This window comes from Marmota monax, unplaced genomic scaffold, assembly GCF_021218885.2.
Source record: "Marmota monax isolate L192 unplaced genomic scaffold, Marmota_monax_Labrador192_F-V1.1 WCK01_AAM20220418_F8-fsc00160, whole genome shotgun sequence".
In the NCBI taxonomy this organism is placed as follows: domain Eukaryota; kingdom Metazoa; phylum Chordata; class Mammalia; order Rodentia; family Sciuridae; genus Marmota; species Marmota monax.
The window spans coordinates 2254303-2268777 of record NW_026694183.1 but is presented as its reverse complement, the minus strand read 5'-3'; the positions used below and the strand labels follow the sequence as shown (position 1 = coordinate 2268777).

Below are 14475 nucleotides of genomic sequence, written 5' to 3'. Positions count from 1 at the left end.
CTGTTGTCACAGACCTGGTTGGGTGGGGAGCACTATAACACTAGTAGTGCATTGTCTGTCCTGTCCCCTTCCTCCATAGAACCCCCTGTCAAGGAAAAAGCTAGGGACAGCTTCTGGGGCTCCAGGATAGGCCCCTTCCCTTTGAACTGCAGGGCTAGTAGCTCTTGTCCAGGCAAACTGGGGAAGCAACTGAGCAGGGAGGGGGCTGAATCACATGACTTTTTCTGAAAATACTTTAATTCAACCTGCTAAGGTGGTTGGTGTGCTGGACAGATGGGAGCTGATGGGTTGCACCATGGGTGGGTTCTCCTTTTCCCTCTCTGCACGGGGGATAGCTGGCTTCCTCCTGGACATCTCCCGGCCTCTCGTGGACCACATCCACGTGTGTCTCGTGGACCACGTGCTGCTCGCGAGGCTCCTGCTGGTCCACGCGCTGCGGCTGCTGCTGCTGCTGCGGCTGCTGCTCCTGCTGGTCCACGTGGTGCTCGTGGTCCACGTGGTCCTCGTCCACGTGGTGCTCATGGTCCACGTGCCCTTCGTGGTCCACGTGCCCCTCGTGGACCCTTTCTACGTGCCCCTCCACGTGCCCCTCGTGGACCCTTACTACATGCATCTCCACACGCCCTTCTTTGCCCTTATCCACACTCCCAGGCCATTCCCGGGTGTTGATTTTTATGGCGACCCGCAGAGCCGACTTGACAGCCGTCTCCACCCAGCCATGTGGGTGGGCAGTGTGCTCCCCGGCGAAGTAGATGCGGCCGTAGGGGACCACCCAGTCGAAGTCCTGCCCATCGTCCTGGTCAGTTTGCCAGAGAAACGGCGGCTGCACCACGAAGCCACCCTGGCTATGTGGGTCATCCTCCCAGCGCTTAACGACACCGCTGCCGTCCCAGAGCCGGTACACAAGCGGCCCGTGCAGCCTCGCCAAATCGTTGAGTGCCAAGCGCATCGCATCATTCGGGCTAAGGCCAGAGAACACAGCTGCGGAGTCTGCCCACGTGTAGGAGGCCAGCAGCAGCGCGCCCTCATCTGGTGCCGGGTAGAATATCTGACGCGATGGGCGATCGGTGTTCGAATGGCCGCCTTCAATACTCTCGTCACGCCAGAAGGCCCGACGGAAGTTTAGGAACACTTTGGTGGCGGGCACATAGTGTAGTTGGCGCAGCGCCTCCTGTTGCTTGTGCGACAGCGGCGGTGAGAAGGCGATACGCTGCAGCGCGGGCCCGCTTGCGGTCAGTAGCACTACATCTGCCGTCAGTGCCTTCGGATTCCGCGACGTGTGCGAGGTCGCAATGTGCACGCGCACTTCTTGCATGCCCTGAGTTATCGCTATGACCGGAGCGTTCAGCAGCACTGGCCCAGACAGCGAGCTCAATAGCGCACGCGGCAGCAGGTCCCAGCCGCCCACGATGCGGCTGTACCTGTGGTCAGGCATAAGCGTGAGTGGATATTTACAGCGGGATTCCTCAGCGCAGGCCCCCCCGCGCGTTACTTGCTCCTATTGGCACCCCCGTCATCCCCCTCATCCTCCCCACCCCTCTCTGGACCTCAAGGGCAGGAGGCCTGCAGAGTAGAGGATATATGACCCGAAACCACACCTCTTCTCTGGGTTACACCCTTCTGCAGGAACCTTTCTTACCAGGTCCTCTGGAGGACCTCTGTTGCCCAGGTAAGCGGGACCAGACCAGAGGGACTGGCCTCTCCAATCCTTTAGCCCATTCCTTCACCCCTGCAGACCGCGCCCTTCACGCCAGCTCCACCAACCCACTTCGGGTTGGGTTGGCCTCACCCATCCCACGCTCACCGGAGCCGGTCGCTGAGACAGCTGTGCGCCCGCAAGGCCTCAGTGAAGCTGAGGTGGAAAAATCCGTCCTTGGACATCACGTCTCCCAGAAGCTGCACGGCGGACTGGCTCAGGTTGCTTTCCCAAAGGAGGTATTCCTGCGGGGCCAATGAAGGCCCAAATCAGGGCCCAGGTAGGCTGCACCTGCCAGCGGTCAGCTCTGTCCCTGCTTCCCTGAGAACCTCTCCCTAGCTGGGTCTCCTGTTTCTATGCCCTGGACCTTAAAGATTTGGTCCCCTCTTGTAATGGATGAGGGAAAAAGAGGTTCAAAAAAGGGGTGTGTCCAGCCCCAGGGGAAGGGAGCAGTCACACTGGAGCCTCAGATTCCTTACTTCTTTGGGAAAGCCCCGTGGACACCCTCTTTGCCTTCAATTCTGAAGCAAAATCGAAGCCACCACTCACCAGAAGCGTGAGCCTGTCAAATCTCTTCATTGCCTTTCTGCAGCCCAGCACCATGACTTCTTTGAGGGCCTGTCCGGGAATAAGCAGATGGTGCCAGCAGAAAGGGCTGGGTTCCCCTGGTTCTGCCCAAGGCCAGACATCCACCACTCCTTCAAGCCCCCAGGCCTCCACCATCAGCATTGCCCTCCATTGCAACTCAGTTGTCACCATGGGGAGGAGTACTCTGAAGTGTTCATTCCCCTCACCCCTCATTTGTTCAGTCCAGCCTAGGATTGTGTCTGTGCCAGTTGTGCCGTGTCCTTCTGGATACTTGCTGGCATGGACAGAAGATGAGTCCCCTCTGCCGTCAGCACCAACAAGACATGATGGCTAAGAAGGTGTAATTCCCCAGCCTTTCTCTTGACCACTACCCTCTGGCCTCCTCTTAGCCCGGTGTTCCAGGTTCCCACCAGCTCCTTGGTCAACCTTTCTCAAGGCAGCCCTGGTTCTACAGAACAATGGCCAGTGCCTCGGCTGCCCTTAGTGCTCTCCTACCTTCATCGCTGCACTGTGGCTTCCTGCCTCATCTATTCCTGACACAGTGATCACCCTTTTCAGTCTTTCAGTTTCCTACCAGAAGCCTTGCCGCTCGGGTCAGATTTCAGCCTTCTCATTTGTCCACCTGCTTTTCACTCCCGACCAGGAACTCCCCACAGAAGGATGTGCCCCTTCACTCTCCACTCGCTCACTCAGCTAGCATTTCCCTAGGCTCCCTGTACTATCAGTGTCAGGTCACAGAGCTGACCAGGACTTGGTGCTCACCCTTGTCCATGGGAGAAATGGACAAGTAAGGGGCTCCTGGAGTTGGTTGTGGCCAGTCCACCCTAAGGGCATCTGGAAGGCCTCCTGAAGGGGAGCTGGCTCTCAAGGGATAGACAGGAGTTCCTTGGTGGGGAAGGAAAGCAGAGCAAGCAGGAGGTGTGGTGGGGGTGCAGGTATGGGATGACAGATGAGCATAGAAGACTTTGAAGAGCAAAGAGCAGGTGCATCTGGACCACTAGGAGGACTTTGGGGGTAACATAAATTTCTTAGAAAAGAAAAGAAGCAGAGGCTGGAGAGCTGGGGGAAGTAAGGCCATTCAGAGCTGACACCTGAGTCTAAGGACTGTGACTTTGTCCTGGAAGGTCTGAGGAGTCAAAGAGGGCTGTGAGCAGGGTTAGCTCTGAGTGGGAAGACTCTTCTGGTGCAGGAGGCTGGGCAGCCATGGAAGAGACTGGGGTGAGGGTTCAAGGAGAGGATGGGTGTGGGCTTGGGCTTGGGCTTGGGCTGGACACAGAGGTGGGAACATGCAGTGGGGGTAGGAAAGAAGGGAGTGTGGATGATGATGACACCTGTGGGTCTGTCCCATGACTTGGGGCTGGTGGAATCATTGTAAGAAGGAACCTGGGAGTACGAATGGGTTTAGGGAAAGATACTAAGCTCAATACAGCTGAGGGGTGGCCAGGGGACATGGCACAGGTCTGGGTTGCAGGAAATAGATTTAGGAAACATCACCTGGGTGATCAGTTTTAGCTAAAGGTATAGAAAGGTGAGGTGGTCCAGTTCAGAGTGCAGTGGGAAGGGAAAGCTTGTGGCAGGGGAGCTAAAGGCAAGAGCCAGAGGCAGGAGATGATTAGGGACCACTGGGAAGGTGGGGCACAGAAGGTCAGGGTGGAGGAGGACATGGGGCCACCTACTTTGTGGAGAGCCATTTGGTAGATTTCTTCAGGTGAATGACCCTTCTCCTTGGGGCGCAGGTTGTAACCCAGCTTCTCGGGCATCTTCTCTACCACGTAGTTCCGCAGCTTCATGTCATTCACTTCTGTCCATGTGTTCTCATCATATTGGGTAAATTTTGTCAGATTGAGGCCCAGGCTCTTGCAAAGCTCCTGAAGGATCCTGAGGGTGTGGGAGAGGTTGGGTGAGGGCCAGAGTTGGCAGTCCTAGTGGGGTTTGGAGGAGGGAAGTGTGTATGGATGTGAGGCTGGGGTAGACTTCGGATCATCAGTGCTGGGGATGGGAATTAAATATGGACAATGTTGAAGGCTGAGGGTGGAACGAGGATGAGGACTGGGTCAGGAGCAGGGATTGTTTTCACTGGGGATGAAGTTGGAGCTCAGATTTGATTTGAGAACAGGAACAGAGTTCAGGATGGATAGAGGTTAGGGATGGGGAAAGGGCCAGAGGCAGTGGCCACGCTTGTGCCTGGGATCCTGAAGGTGTTGGGAGAGGGAGAACTGGGGAGGCTTGAAGGGGATGGGATGGTACTGGCTTGGGCTAGGGGCTCTGGCTGTATAAGATGACCTAAGTCCTGCAGCAGGTACCACAGCAGGACTGGTGCCAGGGAACCATGAAGTTAGGAGAAAGATCAAGTTGCAGATTAGATTTAGATCCAATTTGTGTGGGACATCTAGGTTTGAGGGTGAGACACTGGAGTGCTGTGCTCATTGCTAGAGCACTTGCCTAGCATGCATGAGGCTCTGGGTTCCATGAAAACAAATGAAGACACTGGAGCCTAGAACTGGGATAAAATTGGGGTTCTGGTTGTGTCTGGGTACAGAGGTGGGGCTGGGGGCAGCCAGATCAGGCCTCACCTGTGGGAGTTGGGCATGCGCATAGCTCCCAGCTCCCCAATCCAGCCTGTCTTCCGGTCCCGGAAGGTAAGGATGCGGCCCCCAATTCTATTATCTGCCTCCAGGATGGTGACCTGAGAGATGAGGGGAAAGTGGGGACCTTCAGTTCCTTCTACTGAGCTTCCCACCTCTGCCAGACCCTCCCTTCCTCCATCCTACAGTGGTGTGATCTAGATCAGAAGATTGCTTTCTTCCTCCTTCCTCTCCCCCTCTTCTTTCCCCACCCCCCAGTACAGGGTACTGAACCCAGAAGTGCTCTACTACTGAGCTACATCCCCAGCCCTTTCTATTTTGAGACAAGGTTCTCGGACTTGCAATCCTCCTGGTTGAAAGATTCCTTTCTTTATGGGTGATGAGAGGAGCTGGGAAGAACAGAAAATGGGCATTTCCAGCAGGAAGGCCACTGGCTGGATTGCAGAGGGACTTCCCAGCTTAGGAAAGGAATAGGGTGATTTCCCATATGCATAGAAGTCCCTGGGCTGGCCCATTCTCATTCTTGGATTTTCAACAGGGAACACTGTGGTTAGACCTCAGGTGTCACTTCCACTTGGAGTTTCTACCTCTATCAAACACAAATCCCCATCCTGGCTCCCACCTGATATTTAGAGTGATTTAGAGCTGGGTGCAGTGGTACACACCTGTAATCCCAGTGACTCAGGAGGCTGAGGCAGGAAGATTGCAAGTTTGAGGCCAGCCTCAGCAATTTAGCAAGGCCCTAAGAAACTTAGCAAGACCCTATCTCAAAATAAAAGATAAGTAGCTGGGAGTGGTGGCACTCTTTGGTTTGGGAGGCTGAGGCAAGAGGATCACAAGTTCAAAGCCAGGCTCAGCAATTTAGTGAGGCCCTAAGCAACTCAGTGAGACTCTATCTCTAAATAAAATATTAAAAAGGGCTGGGGATGTGGCTTAGTGGTTAAGTGCCCCTGGGTTCAATCCCTAGTACCAAAAAACAAAAAAACCAACAACCAAAAGAGTGATTTAAGCAAGGTACAGTGGCTCATGCGTGTAATCCCACTGGCTCGGGAGGCTGAGATAGAATTGCAAGTTCAAAGCCAGCCTCTGCAATGGTGAGGCACTAAGCAACTCAGTGAGACTCTGTCTCTAAAAAATATACAAAAAAGGGCTGGGAATGTGGCTTAGTGGTTGGGTACCCCTGAGTTCAGTCTGGCAGCCTCCCTGGACTGGAAAGTACCAGTACGAAAAAAAAAAAAAGAAGAAGAAGAAAAAAAAAAAAAGACAGGAGTGGGACTGGGCACCTCAAAGATCTCTCAGGGCAAACATGTTAGAGCGGGGGTTTCAGGAGAAAGGATAGGTCTCTTTCTACCCCCACCACTCTGCCTACACAGGTAGGATATGGTGTCCTCCACCCAGGACTCCCAGGGAGACTGTAAAAAGCACTTCTCACCTTGTGTCCAGCATTGCTGAGCACCTTGGCAGCCACCAGCCCAGCCACGCCAGCACCAACTACAATCACTTTCTGGGGCTTCAAGGTCCGATTGAGGCCCAAGGTCACCACCTTGAGCAGCTGCTCGTAGTCAGGATCATGCATGCATTTCTCAAAGGGGTCCTGGCTGAAGGCCACCTTCCAGTCCAGGGAGGCTGCCAGACTGAGGAGGATTGGCACAAGGGTGAGGAGGCGCAGGGCTGAGAACAGGAGGAAAGGGTCAGTGCACATATGGGGGCAGGATTCTGCCCCGCTTGTCCCATGGCCCCTCCCCTGCTTACTTACCCAACTGGGCCATGACTCTCAGGTGGGAGATGCTGTCTGGGGTGGAGGAAAAGCAGGGGCCTGTGTTCTCCCAAGCCTGACTGTCTCCCTGTGGAGTGCCTGGCTAAGCCCTTGCCCTGCAGCCGTCTTTCTCTCTGGGCTTGTGTGTCCCCTGACTTGGCCCTCCTTCTCCTGCCTGCCTGCCTCTGCTCTTATCTCCCGGTTTCTGCCCCTCTTTCCCAGGTGTTTCTTCTCTCTGCCCTCCTTCTCTGTCTTCTCATCTGACAGTCTCTTGTTTCTCTTTGTCCTCCCCTCTCTCCCTCTCAGTCCAGGTCTCTGCAGGCTCCTCTCTCCATACCCTGACACCAGCCTCTGTAGCTCTACCTTCAGTTCTCTGAGGACTAGCTGGCTCTGCTGCCCCTCTCTCTTCTTAAACTAGCTGGCCCCACCCTCCCTGTCTTTGGGAAGTCGGGCTGGGGAAATGAAACTGCTTGTTTGGAATCTCAGATGTCAGAGGCTAACAGAGGCTGCAGAGGCAGCCAAGGGGGAAAGGGGTTGGAAGGAAGTAACTCACTCTATTTTCTGATAAATTGGTATTCAGGTAACCATGCTGAGGGTGGGGACTGCCCCCTGAGCCTGCCCCATCCTGGTTACAGGTCCCTGTTTCTACTTTTCCTGTGCTCTCTGCTCCTGGACTCTTGGGGCTTCATGTGCCTGGGCCAGACCTCCTTTCTCCTGAGTCCTTCCCTCTGTTAGCATGGCTGTGCCTGCAGGGCCCCTGCTGGCTCCATTTCCCTTCCCATATACCATTCGAGCCTTAATCTCCCCTCTATGGAATGAGGACAGCAACGTTCTCTCAGGCAGCAGTGCAGTGGGCAGGCTGTGGGCTCTAGGTCAGCCTGCCTTGGTCCTGGATCCAGTGCTTGCCACCCTTTGAGCAGGGTCTTGCCCTCTTTTTTTTTTAACTATTTTTTTTTAATATTTATTTTTTAGTTTTTGGCGGACACAACATCTTTGTTTGTATGTGGTGCTGAGGATCGAACCCGGGCTGCACGCATGCCAGGTGAGCACGCTACTGCTTGAGCCACATCCCCAGCCCAGGGTCTTGCCCTCTCTATGGTCCCTATGTGCTGCTGTCAAGTGGGGGCTGTTACAGTGTAATGGGATGGGGTGCATCCTGGTAAGATCCAATAGACAGCATCTTGATTAGACTAGAACCTGCCCCTCTGGTCAGCTACTGTGGCAGCAGGGACATTGGGGCTTCCTAAGTGGCCACCTAGCAGGTGAATGCTTGACCCTCCTTTCCATTCCTGCCTTGAGAATTACCATGTACTCCGTGCAGGCCACAGTGTGGGGTGGCACCTTGAAGAAATGGCTTCTAGGAGCCTCTGCCTTTGTTCTTTGCCACAAGGTCTTCATGTCAGGCAGCAGTGAGACCAGGTGACTTGGAGTCATCTCTGAGCCTCTCTTTTTTTCTTTTTTTGGTACCGGGGATTGAACTCAGGGGTACTCGACCACTGAGTCACATCCCCAGCCCTATTTTGTATTTTATTTAGAGACAGGGTCTCACTGACTTGCTTGGCCCCTCATTTTTTTTGCTGAGGCTGGCTTTGAATTCCCAATCCTCCTGCCTCAGCCTCCTGAGCTGTTGGGATTACAGGTGTGTGCAACCGAGCCTGGTTTATCTCTTGAGTCTCTACACTTAAGTCCCTAAACCAATGGTGAAGAAGCAATCAGGGATTAGAGAGAGGGAGGAGTGGCTGAGGAGAAAAGTCAGAGGCAGCTGGTTCTCTAGCTAGGGTGGGGGCATTACCAAGAAAGAGTAGGCTGGGAAATTCTGCAGTAAATCAAAGGAGGATGTGGTTTGGTGCAGAAGACTGGGTACACAGGAGGACTGGGTGCATAGGAGTGAGTCAGAGAAACTGATGAAGGGGTTGGGGAGCAGTGACCAAGGGGCAAAATCGGTGAGCTGGACAGATCCTGAATGCTGACAGAAAAAGCTCAAGTCAGGGGCCAGGGTTGTGGCTCACTGGTAGAGTGCTTGCCTAGCCTGTGTGAGGCACTGGGTTTGATCTCTGGCACCACATAAAAATAAATAAAATAAAGGTATTGCGTCCATCTACAACTAAGAAAATATTAAAAAAAAAAAAAGAAAGAAAAAAAAAGCTCAAGTCAGCATGAACAGCAACAAGAGGCTAAGGGACCTGTCCCACTGCAGTCTCCACTTGGGTTACCCTATGCTCAGGACTTTACATGCACTGTGATCCTTACAAGGCCTGCATTTGACAGATGAGGAAATTGAGGCTCAAACACGGCAAGGAGGACCACAAGGCTCAAAGGGGAAAGACTTGCCCAAGGTTCAACAGTGGGAGCAGTTGCACTGGGGATTCCTCAATCCTTGCTAGCCTGGCTCCTGACCTGAAGACCCTGGGCCTCCATATCCTCATCACATCCTACACCAGTTAAAGGAACTAGGAACCACCATGAAAGGGTGGAGGTGGCAGAGCCAAGGGTTACTCACACACATCAGGGCAGGTGTTTGGGTCCCCAGGGTGGGTGAGTGAACCCCCCTTGTCCTTCTGGCAATGGGCTACTCTGTTCATTGCTCCCCCTTACCTGGCAGAATCTAGGGAGCAGGAGGGGGGCATAAATGGAGAGTAGGGTCCTACCGCATAAAGCATTGTAAATCCTGAGCTACTGACAGCAGCTACTGTTCAGTAGTATTTAACTGTAGGCTAAATACATTTTACAGTGAAGAAAACTAAGGCCCAGCTAAGTCACTAGCTAGAGTGATGAACCTGCATCTGATGTGTGTGCAGCCTGGCTGCAGGCTTGTGTTCTCAACTGCTTCTGCTATAACAAGCTCAGATTATTTTTTTGTTTTGTTTTGTTTTTTGGTTCTGGGGATTGAACCCAGGGGCACTTTAACACCTAGCCACATCCATAGCACTTTTTATTTTTTGTATCTTTTTTTCCCCTAGCCTCATTGGTACTGACAATTGAATCCAGGGGCACTCTACCACTGAACTATATTCTCCTGTCCTATTTATTTATTTATTTTATTTTGAGACAAGGCCTCGCTAAGTTGCTGAGGCTGGTCTCAAACTTGCAATCCACCTGCCTCAGCCTCCAAAGCTGCTGGGATTACAGGCATATGCCACCACACCTGGCTCAGATTTATGCGTCAGGGTAGGGTCTCTTTAGTTTGGCACTATTGACATTAGGGGCCAGATAATCTTGGGTGGAGCTGCTTTGTGCACTGCAGGATGCTGATTGGTTCCTCTACCCACTAGATGCTATAGCACCCTATCCTCCACTAAAGTGCAACAACCAAAAATGTCTCTGGACACCACCAAGTGTTCCCAAGGGAAATGTGTAAAGTGAGGGTGGGATCAGGGAGGTATGGGCCACAAAGAAGAGTAGCAGAGGTTAGGCTTGGTGTCCTAGGTGTGGGCAGGAGACAGGACAGGATGCCCAGACAGATGGCCAAGGTCAGACAACAGGGTGAGAGGTGGGGTGGTACTGAGAGAGGGCCACACTAATTATCTGTTTGCTTCCTTAGTTTTGGGAAATCCTGGAATTTAAGATGGAATTTCAAGAAAACAACTTTAATCCTTCTAGGTAGAAACGGTCTTTAGGGGGAAAAAGCGTATCAGGTGGTTTAGGTTTACTTCCAGAATCATAATGATAGTTCTAATGGGATTTAGGTCATATCCACAGCAGCCAAAGACCTGGCCCTGGCCCCACTGGAGGTCTCTGTGGCCCAACAGGACAGGAAATGCTGATAGTGACCATGCAGACATCCCAGGGACAGGGCTACTGCCTGACATTTTGTAAGCTTTTCTCTGAGTCTATCTGAAGACCCTGAGTGGTCAACATTCAAATTTTCCCCAAGCCAGGCAAGGTGGCCCATGCTTGTAATCCCAGCTACTCAGGAGGATAAGGCATGAGGATCCAAGTTTGGAGGCAGCCTAGGTAGCTTAGTGAGGTTGTGTCTCAAAAACAAACCAACAAACAAAGGGATGGGTGTAGCTCAGAGAGCTTGTTTAGCATGCATGAAATCCTGGATTCCTTTCCAGCATTGAAAAAGCAACAAAGCACTCCAAAGTCACAGAGGAACAGGGATTACCCAGGGAAAAGTCATGGGTCCAAGCCCTGGATGCAGGGGGCACAGGGAGCAAAGGACAAACTTACCAAAGGCCCCTGATATTTTGCCTGACCCTCAGAAAGGGGTTCTCTTCCCACAGAGCCCTCCTGTCCCTCCCTCCCCAGTTTCCAGAACACCCCTGGACCCCAGATGCAGGGGGAGGGGGCACTCACTGCATGGCCGGCTGTGAGGGGCTTTCTCAGTGCCCATGGCCTTTCTGGTTAGCCTGGGACAGAAGTCATCATCAGACATATGCAGAACTGGAACGAATGGCAGTGGCTTTGTCGTGCTGCCCTTGTTGGGTCAGAGATGCCAGGTCCTGGTGTGGGTTAGAGTAGTTGGGAGGCTATGGGAGGGCAGACTTTCCTTTCCTAAAAGTGTGTTATCATGGAAACTTTTCAACATATATAAAAACAGACACTAGGATGATGAAGCCAAGTGCTTCTACCATCTCATAGCCCTGGTTTCTAATTACATTTTATTCCTTCCCAAACTGGATTATTTTGAAGCAAATCCCAAATGTTGTTTTATAAATAAACACTTCAGGATATTTGTCTAAAACAGGGAAAGGCAAACTTTTCCAGTAAATATTTTAGGTTTTACAGGCCACAATTTTTTTTTTTTACTTTTATTTATTTATTCTAATTCACATGTCTCTGTTTCAATGTACCCATATTCAAACCAATATATAAGTGAGGGTGTGGCTATGTTCCAATAAAGCTTTATTCACAGTAACAGGGCCATAGTTTGCCATTCTCTCATTTAAAAGATAGGAAATTACTTGAGATTGAATCCAAGGGCACTTAACCACTGAACCACATCCCAGCCCTTTAAAAATATTTTATTTAGATCCAGGGTCTCACTGAGTTGCTTAGGGCCTCACTAATTTGCTGAGGATGCCTTTGAACTAGCAATCCTCCTGCCTCAGCTTCCCGAGCCATGGGAATTTCAGGTGTGCACAACCCAACAAGAACTTACTTTTTTTTAAAACTATAATACCACTATCACATTTTAAAATGGCAATAATTCTTTAGTATCACTAAACCAATATTCATATTTTCCCAATTGTCTCACAATTTTTGTTTGAATCAAGATCAAATTGGAGTTCACAAGTACATTTGAGTGATGAGTGTCTGTCACTTTTGGTTTTGTGGATTTGGGTTTTTTTTTAGAACCAGGGATTGTGATGGGGTCCTTGGGGACCAGGTGAAGTGCTAGCAAGGCTGTGCAGGTCTGGTTCCTACCACAGAAAAACCTTTTGGTATTCATGGAGGTTGAGGCAGATGGTGTCTTGAGGTGAAATGGAATTAGGGGTACCCAGATAAGTCACTGAAGAGACCAGGTGTGTAGTGCTGTGGGACAAGTCTGGGGAAGCTGGAGTTATTTTGGCCTATGGGGAGTAGGGGGGTTTGCGGGGGCGGCTGGTATCCCAGCAGACCTGGCTCCCAGGGTGAGGGATTTCACTCTTGGAGAAATTGCATAGAGAGCCACTGCCCCTGAGGTTATGAGGGCAGACTTAATTTTTAAAAAAATTTTTTGGGTACTAGGGTTTGAACCAACAATCTACATCTCCAGCCACCCCCACCCCCACCTCTTTCTTAAATTGGAGACAGGATCTTACTAAGTTGATGAACTTGCTGGCTTTGAACTTGCAATCCTTTTGCCTCAGCTTCCCAAACTGATGGACTTTTTTTTTGGTACCTGGGATTGAACCCCGGGGCACTTAACCACTAAGATACATCCCAGTCCTTTTTTATATTTAGAGGCAGGGTCTTGCTGAGTTGCTTAGGGCCTCCCTAACTTGCTGGGGCTGGGTTTGAACTCAAAATTCTCCTGCCTCAGCCTCATGAGCTGCTGGATTTATAGGCAGCATGCACTACCATGACTGGCAAGGGCAGATTTTTTTTTTTTTTTTTTAAGTTGGACACAATATCTTTATTCATTTATTTTTATGTGGTGCTGAGGATCGAACCCAGGGCCTCGCATGTGCTGGGCGAGCACTCTACTGCTGAGCCACAACCCCAGCCCCAGATTATTTTATTTTTTTAAAGCTCTTAATTTTTGGGTTCCCTAAAATTTAGAAGCAGTGGCACGCTGGAGCTAGCTCCATCAGATTCACAAGAGCTGATTTAAATTTTCAGGGTGTTGTTTTGTAAGTAACTCAGTCTTAAAAAGATACCTACAATTTAATAAATATTATTATTATTATTTTTTGCAGTACCTAGGGATTAAACCCAGGGGCAGTCTACCACTGAGCTCCATTCCAGGAAACCCAACTTCCTCCAGAGTTGCTGGGATTACAGGCATGCACCACCTCTTCATATTTGAGTATGTTTTACCCTATTACACATGCTAATGAAGTGAATGTATTTTCTGAATTGGTGTGTGTCCGCTCTCAAATCTGTGTTCACCAACCTCACGTGGACAGCTAGAAGTCAGCTGTGGTGTGAGGAAACACACCATGCAAACTGGCATCTACTGCCTTTAGGCTTCCCCACTCCCAAGACTTACTGTTAAGACACTATCAGCTTGCCACTGCCAGGGAACCATCTATTCCCAACCTTCCACAGGGGTCCAAGGCTACTCTTCTTCTGGAAACATACCCGTTTTAGAAATCTGACCTTTCCCATGCCTGATGGTTTAAGGACGTCATCTAGGGGAAGGGTCTGGGCTGTAAGGTGAGGGTCATCCCTAAACAGGGTAAAGGAATGCAGGGAGAGCTTTTGAGAATCACCTTTAAAAGCCTTGGATTCCAAATCTAGTCACCACCTGTTTGTTGTCTTCATAATAGTTAATGAAGAGGAACTAAAGAGGAGGGGCCAAATGCTGGACTGGCAAGGAAGCACATCTGCCTGTTTTCTTCCTGAAAAGGGACAAACTGCAGTTATAATGAAGCCATCATGCTAAGGGAGGCCCCAGTATAGTGCTAATCCTGTTTGTTCTTGGGGACCCTCCCTGACTCCCCCAGGCCTGCTGGGGCCATTTCCCTATGGATCCAGAGAACTATGCACAGTGATCCATATTTATCTTGCTTGTGTTCTTCAAAGTGGGGTGCCCAAGGTCCTCCAGGGTGTGAGAAGAAAATATTAGAACTCCAATTTGTTTTTTATTTTTTAAATACAAGAAAGCTGAGAGTATAGCTCCATGAGGCAAAAAATCCCTCCTGCCCGCACCCCCACCTGCACACACACAAAAAACCAACTATAAAAGTAATTAAGCCTTACCCTTGTTTAATATGCAAGGAAATAAGAATGTTATATATTTTTTTTGTACTGGGGGTTAAACCCAGTGGCCCTTTACTACTTCACTCAGCCTTAGCAAAAATTCATTTTGAGATAGGGTCTCCTCAGTTGCTTAGCGTCTTTCTAAACTTCTGAGGCTGGCCATGAGCTTGTGATTCTCCTGCCTCAGCCTCCAGAGTTGCTGGGATTACAGGTGTGCATTACTGGCCTGGCAGTGATAGGGATATTAAACACACACACATGAAACGTTTGCTCAAAATAGTTTTTTCTCTTCACATCTGAATGGCTCTTGCCAGTGATGGGCAGAGAAACATTGCTCCATTTTCTAACTACATTGCTAGATCAGAACTGGTGTAAAGCGCATGCTCCAAAAATGGATAATGAAGGAATAAACACAGTGAAACAAGCAGTTGTTTTTGTTTTTTTTCCCTAGGGGAAATTGAGGCCTTCCTTTGGGCAAAGGGATCAGACAGGCAAGAAGG

At 50.6% G+C, this 14475-nt stretch overlaps 1 protein-coding gene across 1 annotated transcript; it reads right to left on the bottom strand.

Annotated features, from left to right (window-relative positions):
- Positions 1-210: 210 nt before the first annotated feature.
- On the bottom strand, positions 211-7055 carry Il4i1 (interleukin 4 induced 1). Its single transcript, XM_046466247.2, has 7 exons — positions 6626-7055; positions 6302-6540; positions 4858-4970; positions 3961-4162; positions 2246-2314; positions 1805-1941; positions 211-1421 (listed from the first exon to the last, which is right to left on the bottom strand). Exons 1-7 carry the CDS (start codon positions 6636-6638, stop codon positions 236-238), a joined length of 1959 nt encoding a protein of 652 aa, XP_046322203.1. The 5' UTR covers positions 6639-7055; the 3' UTR covers positions 211-235.
- Between the last annotated feature and the right edge of the window lie 7420 nt (positions 7056-14475).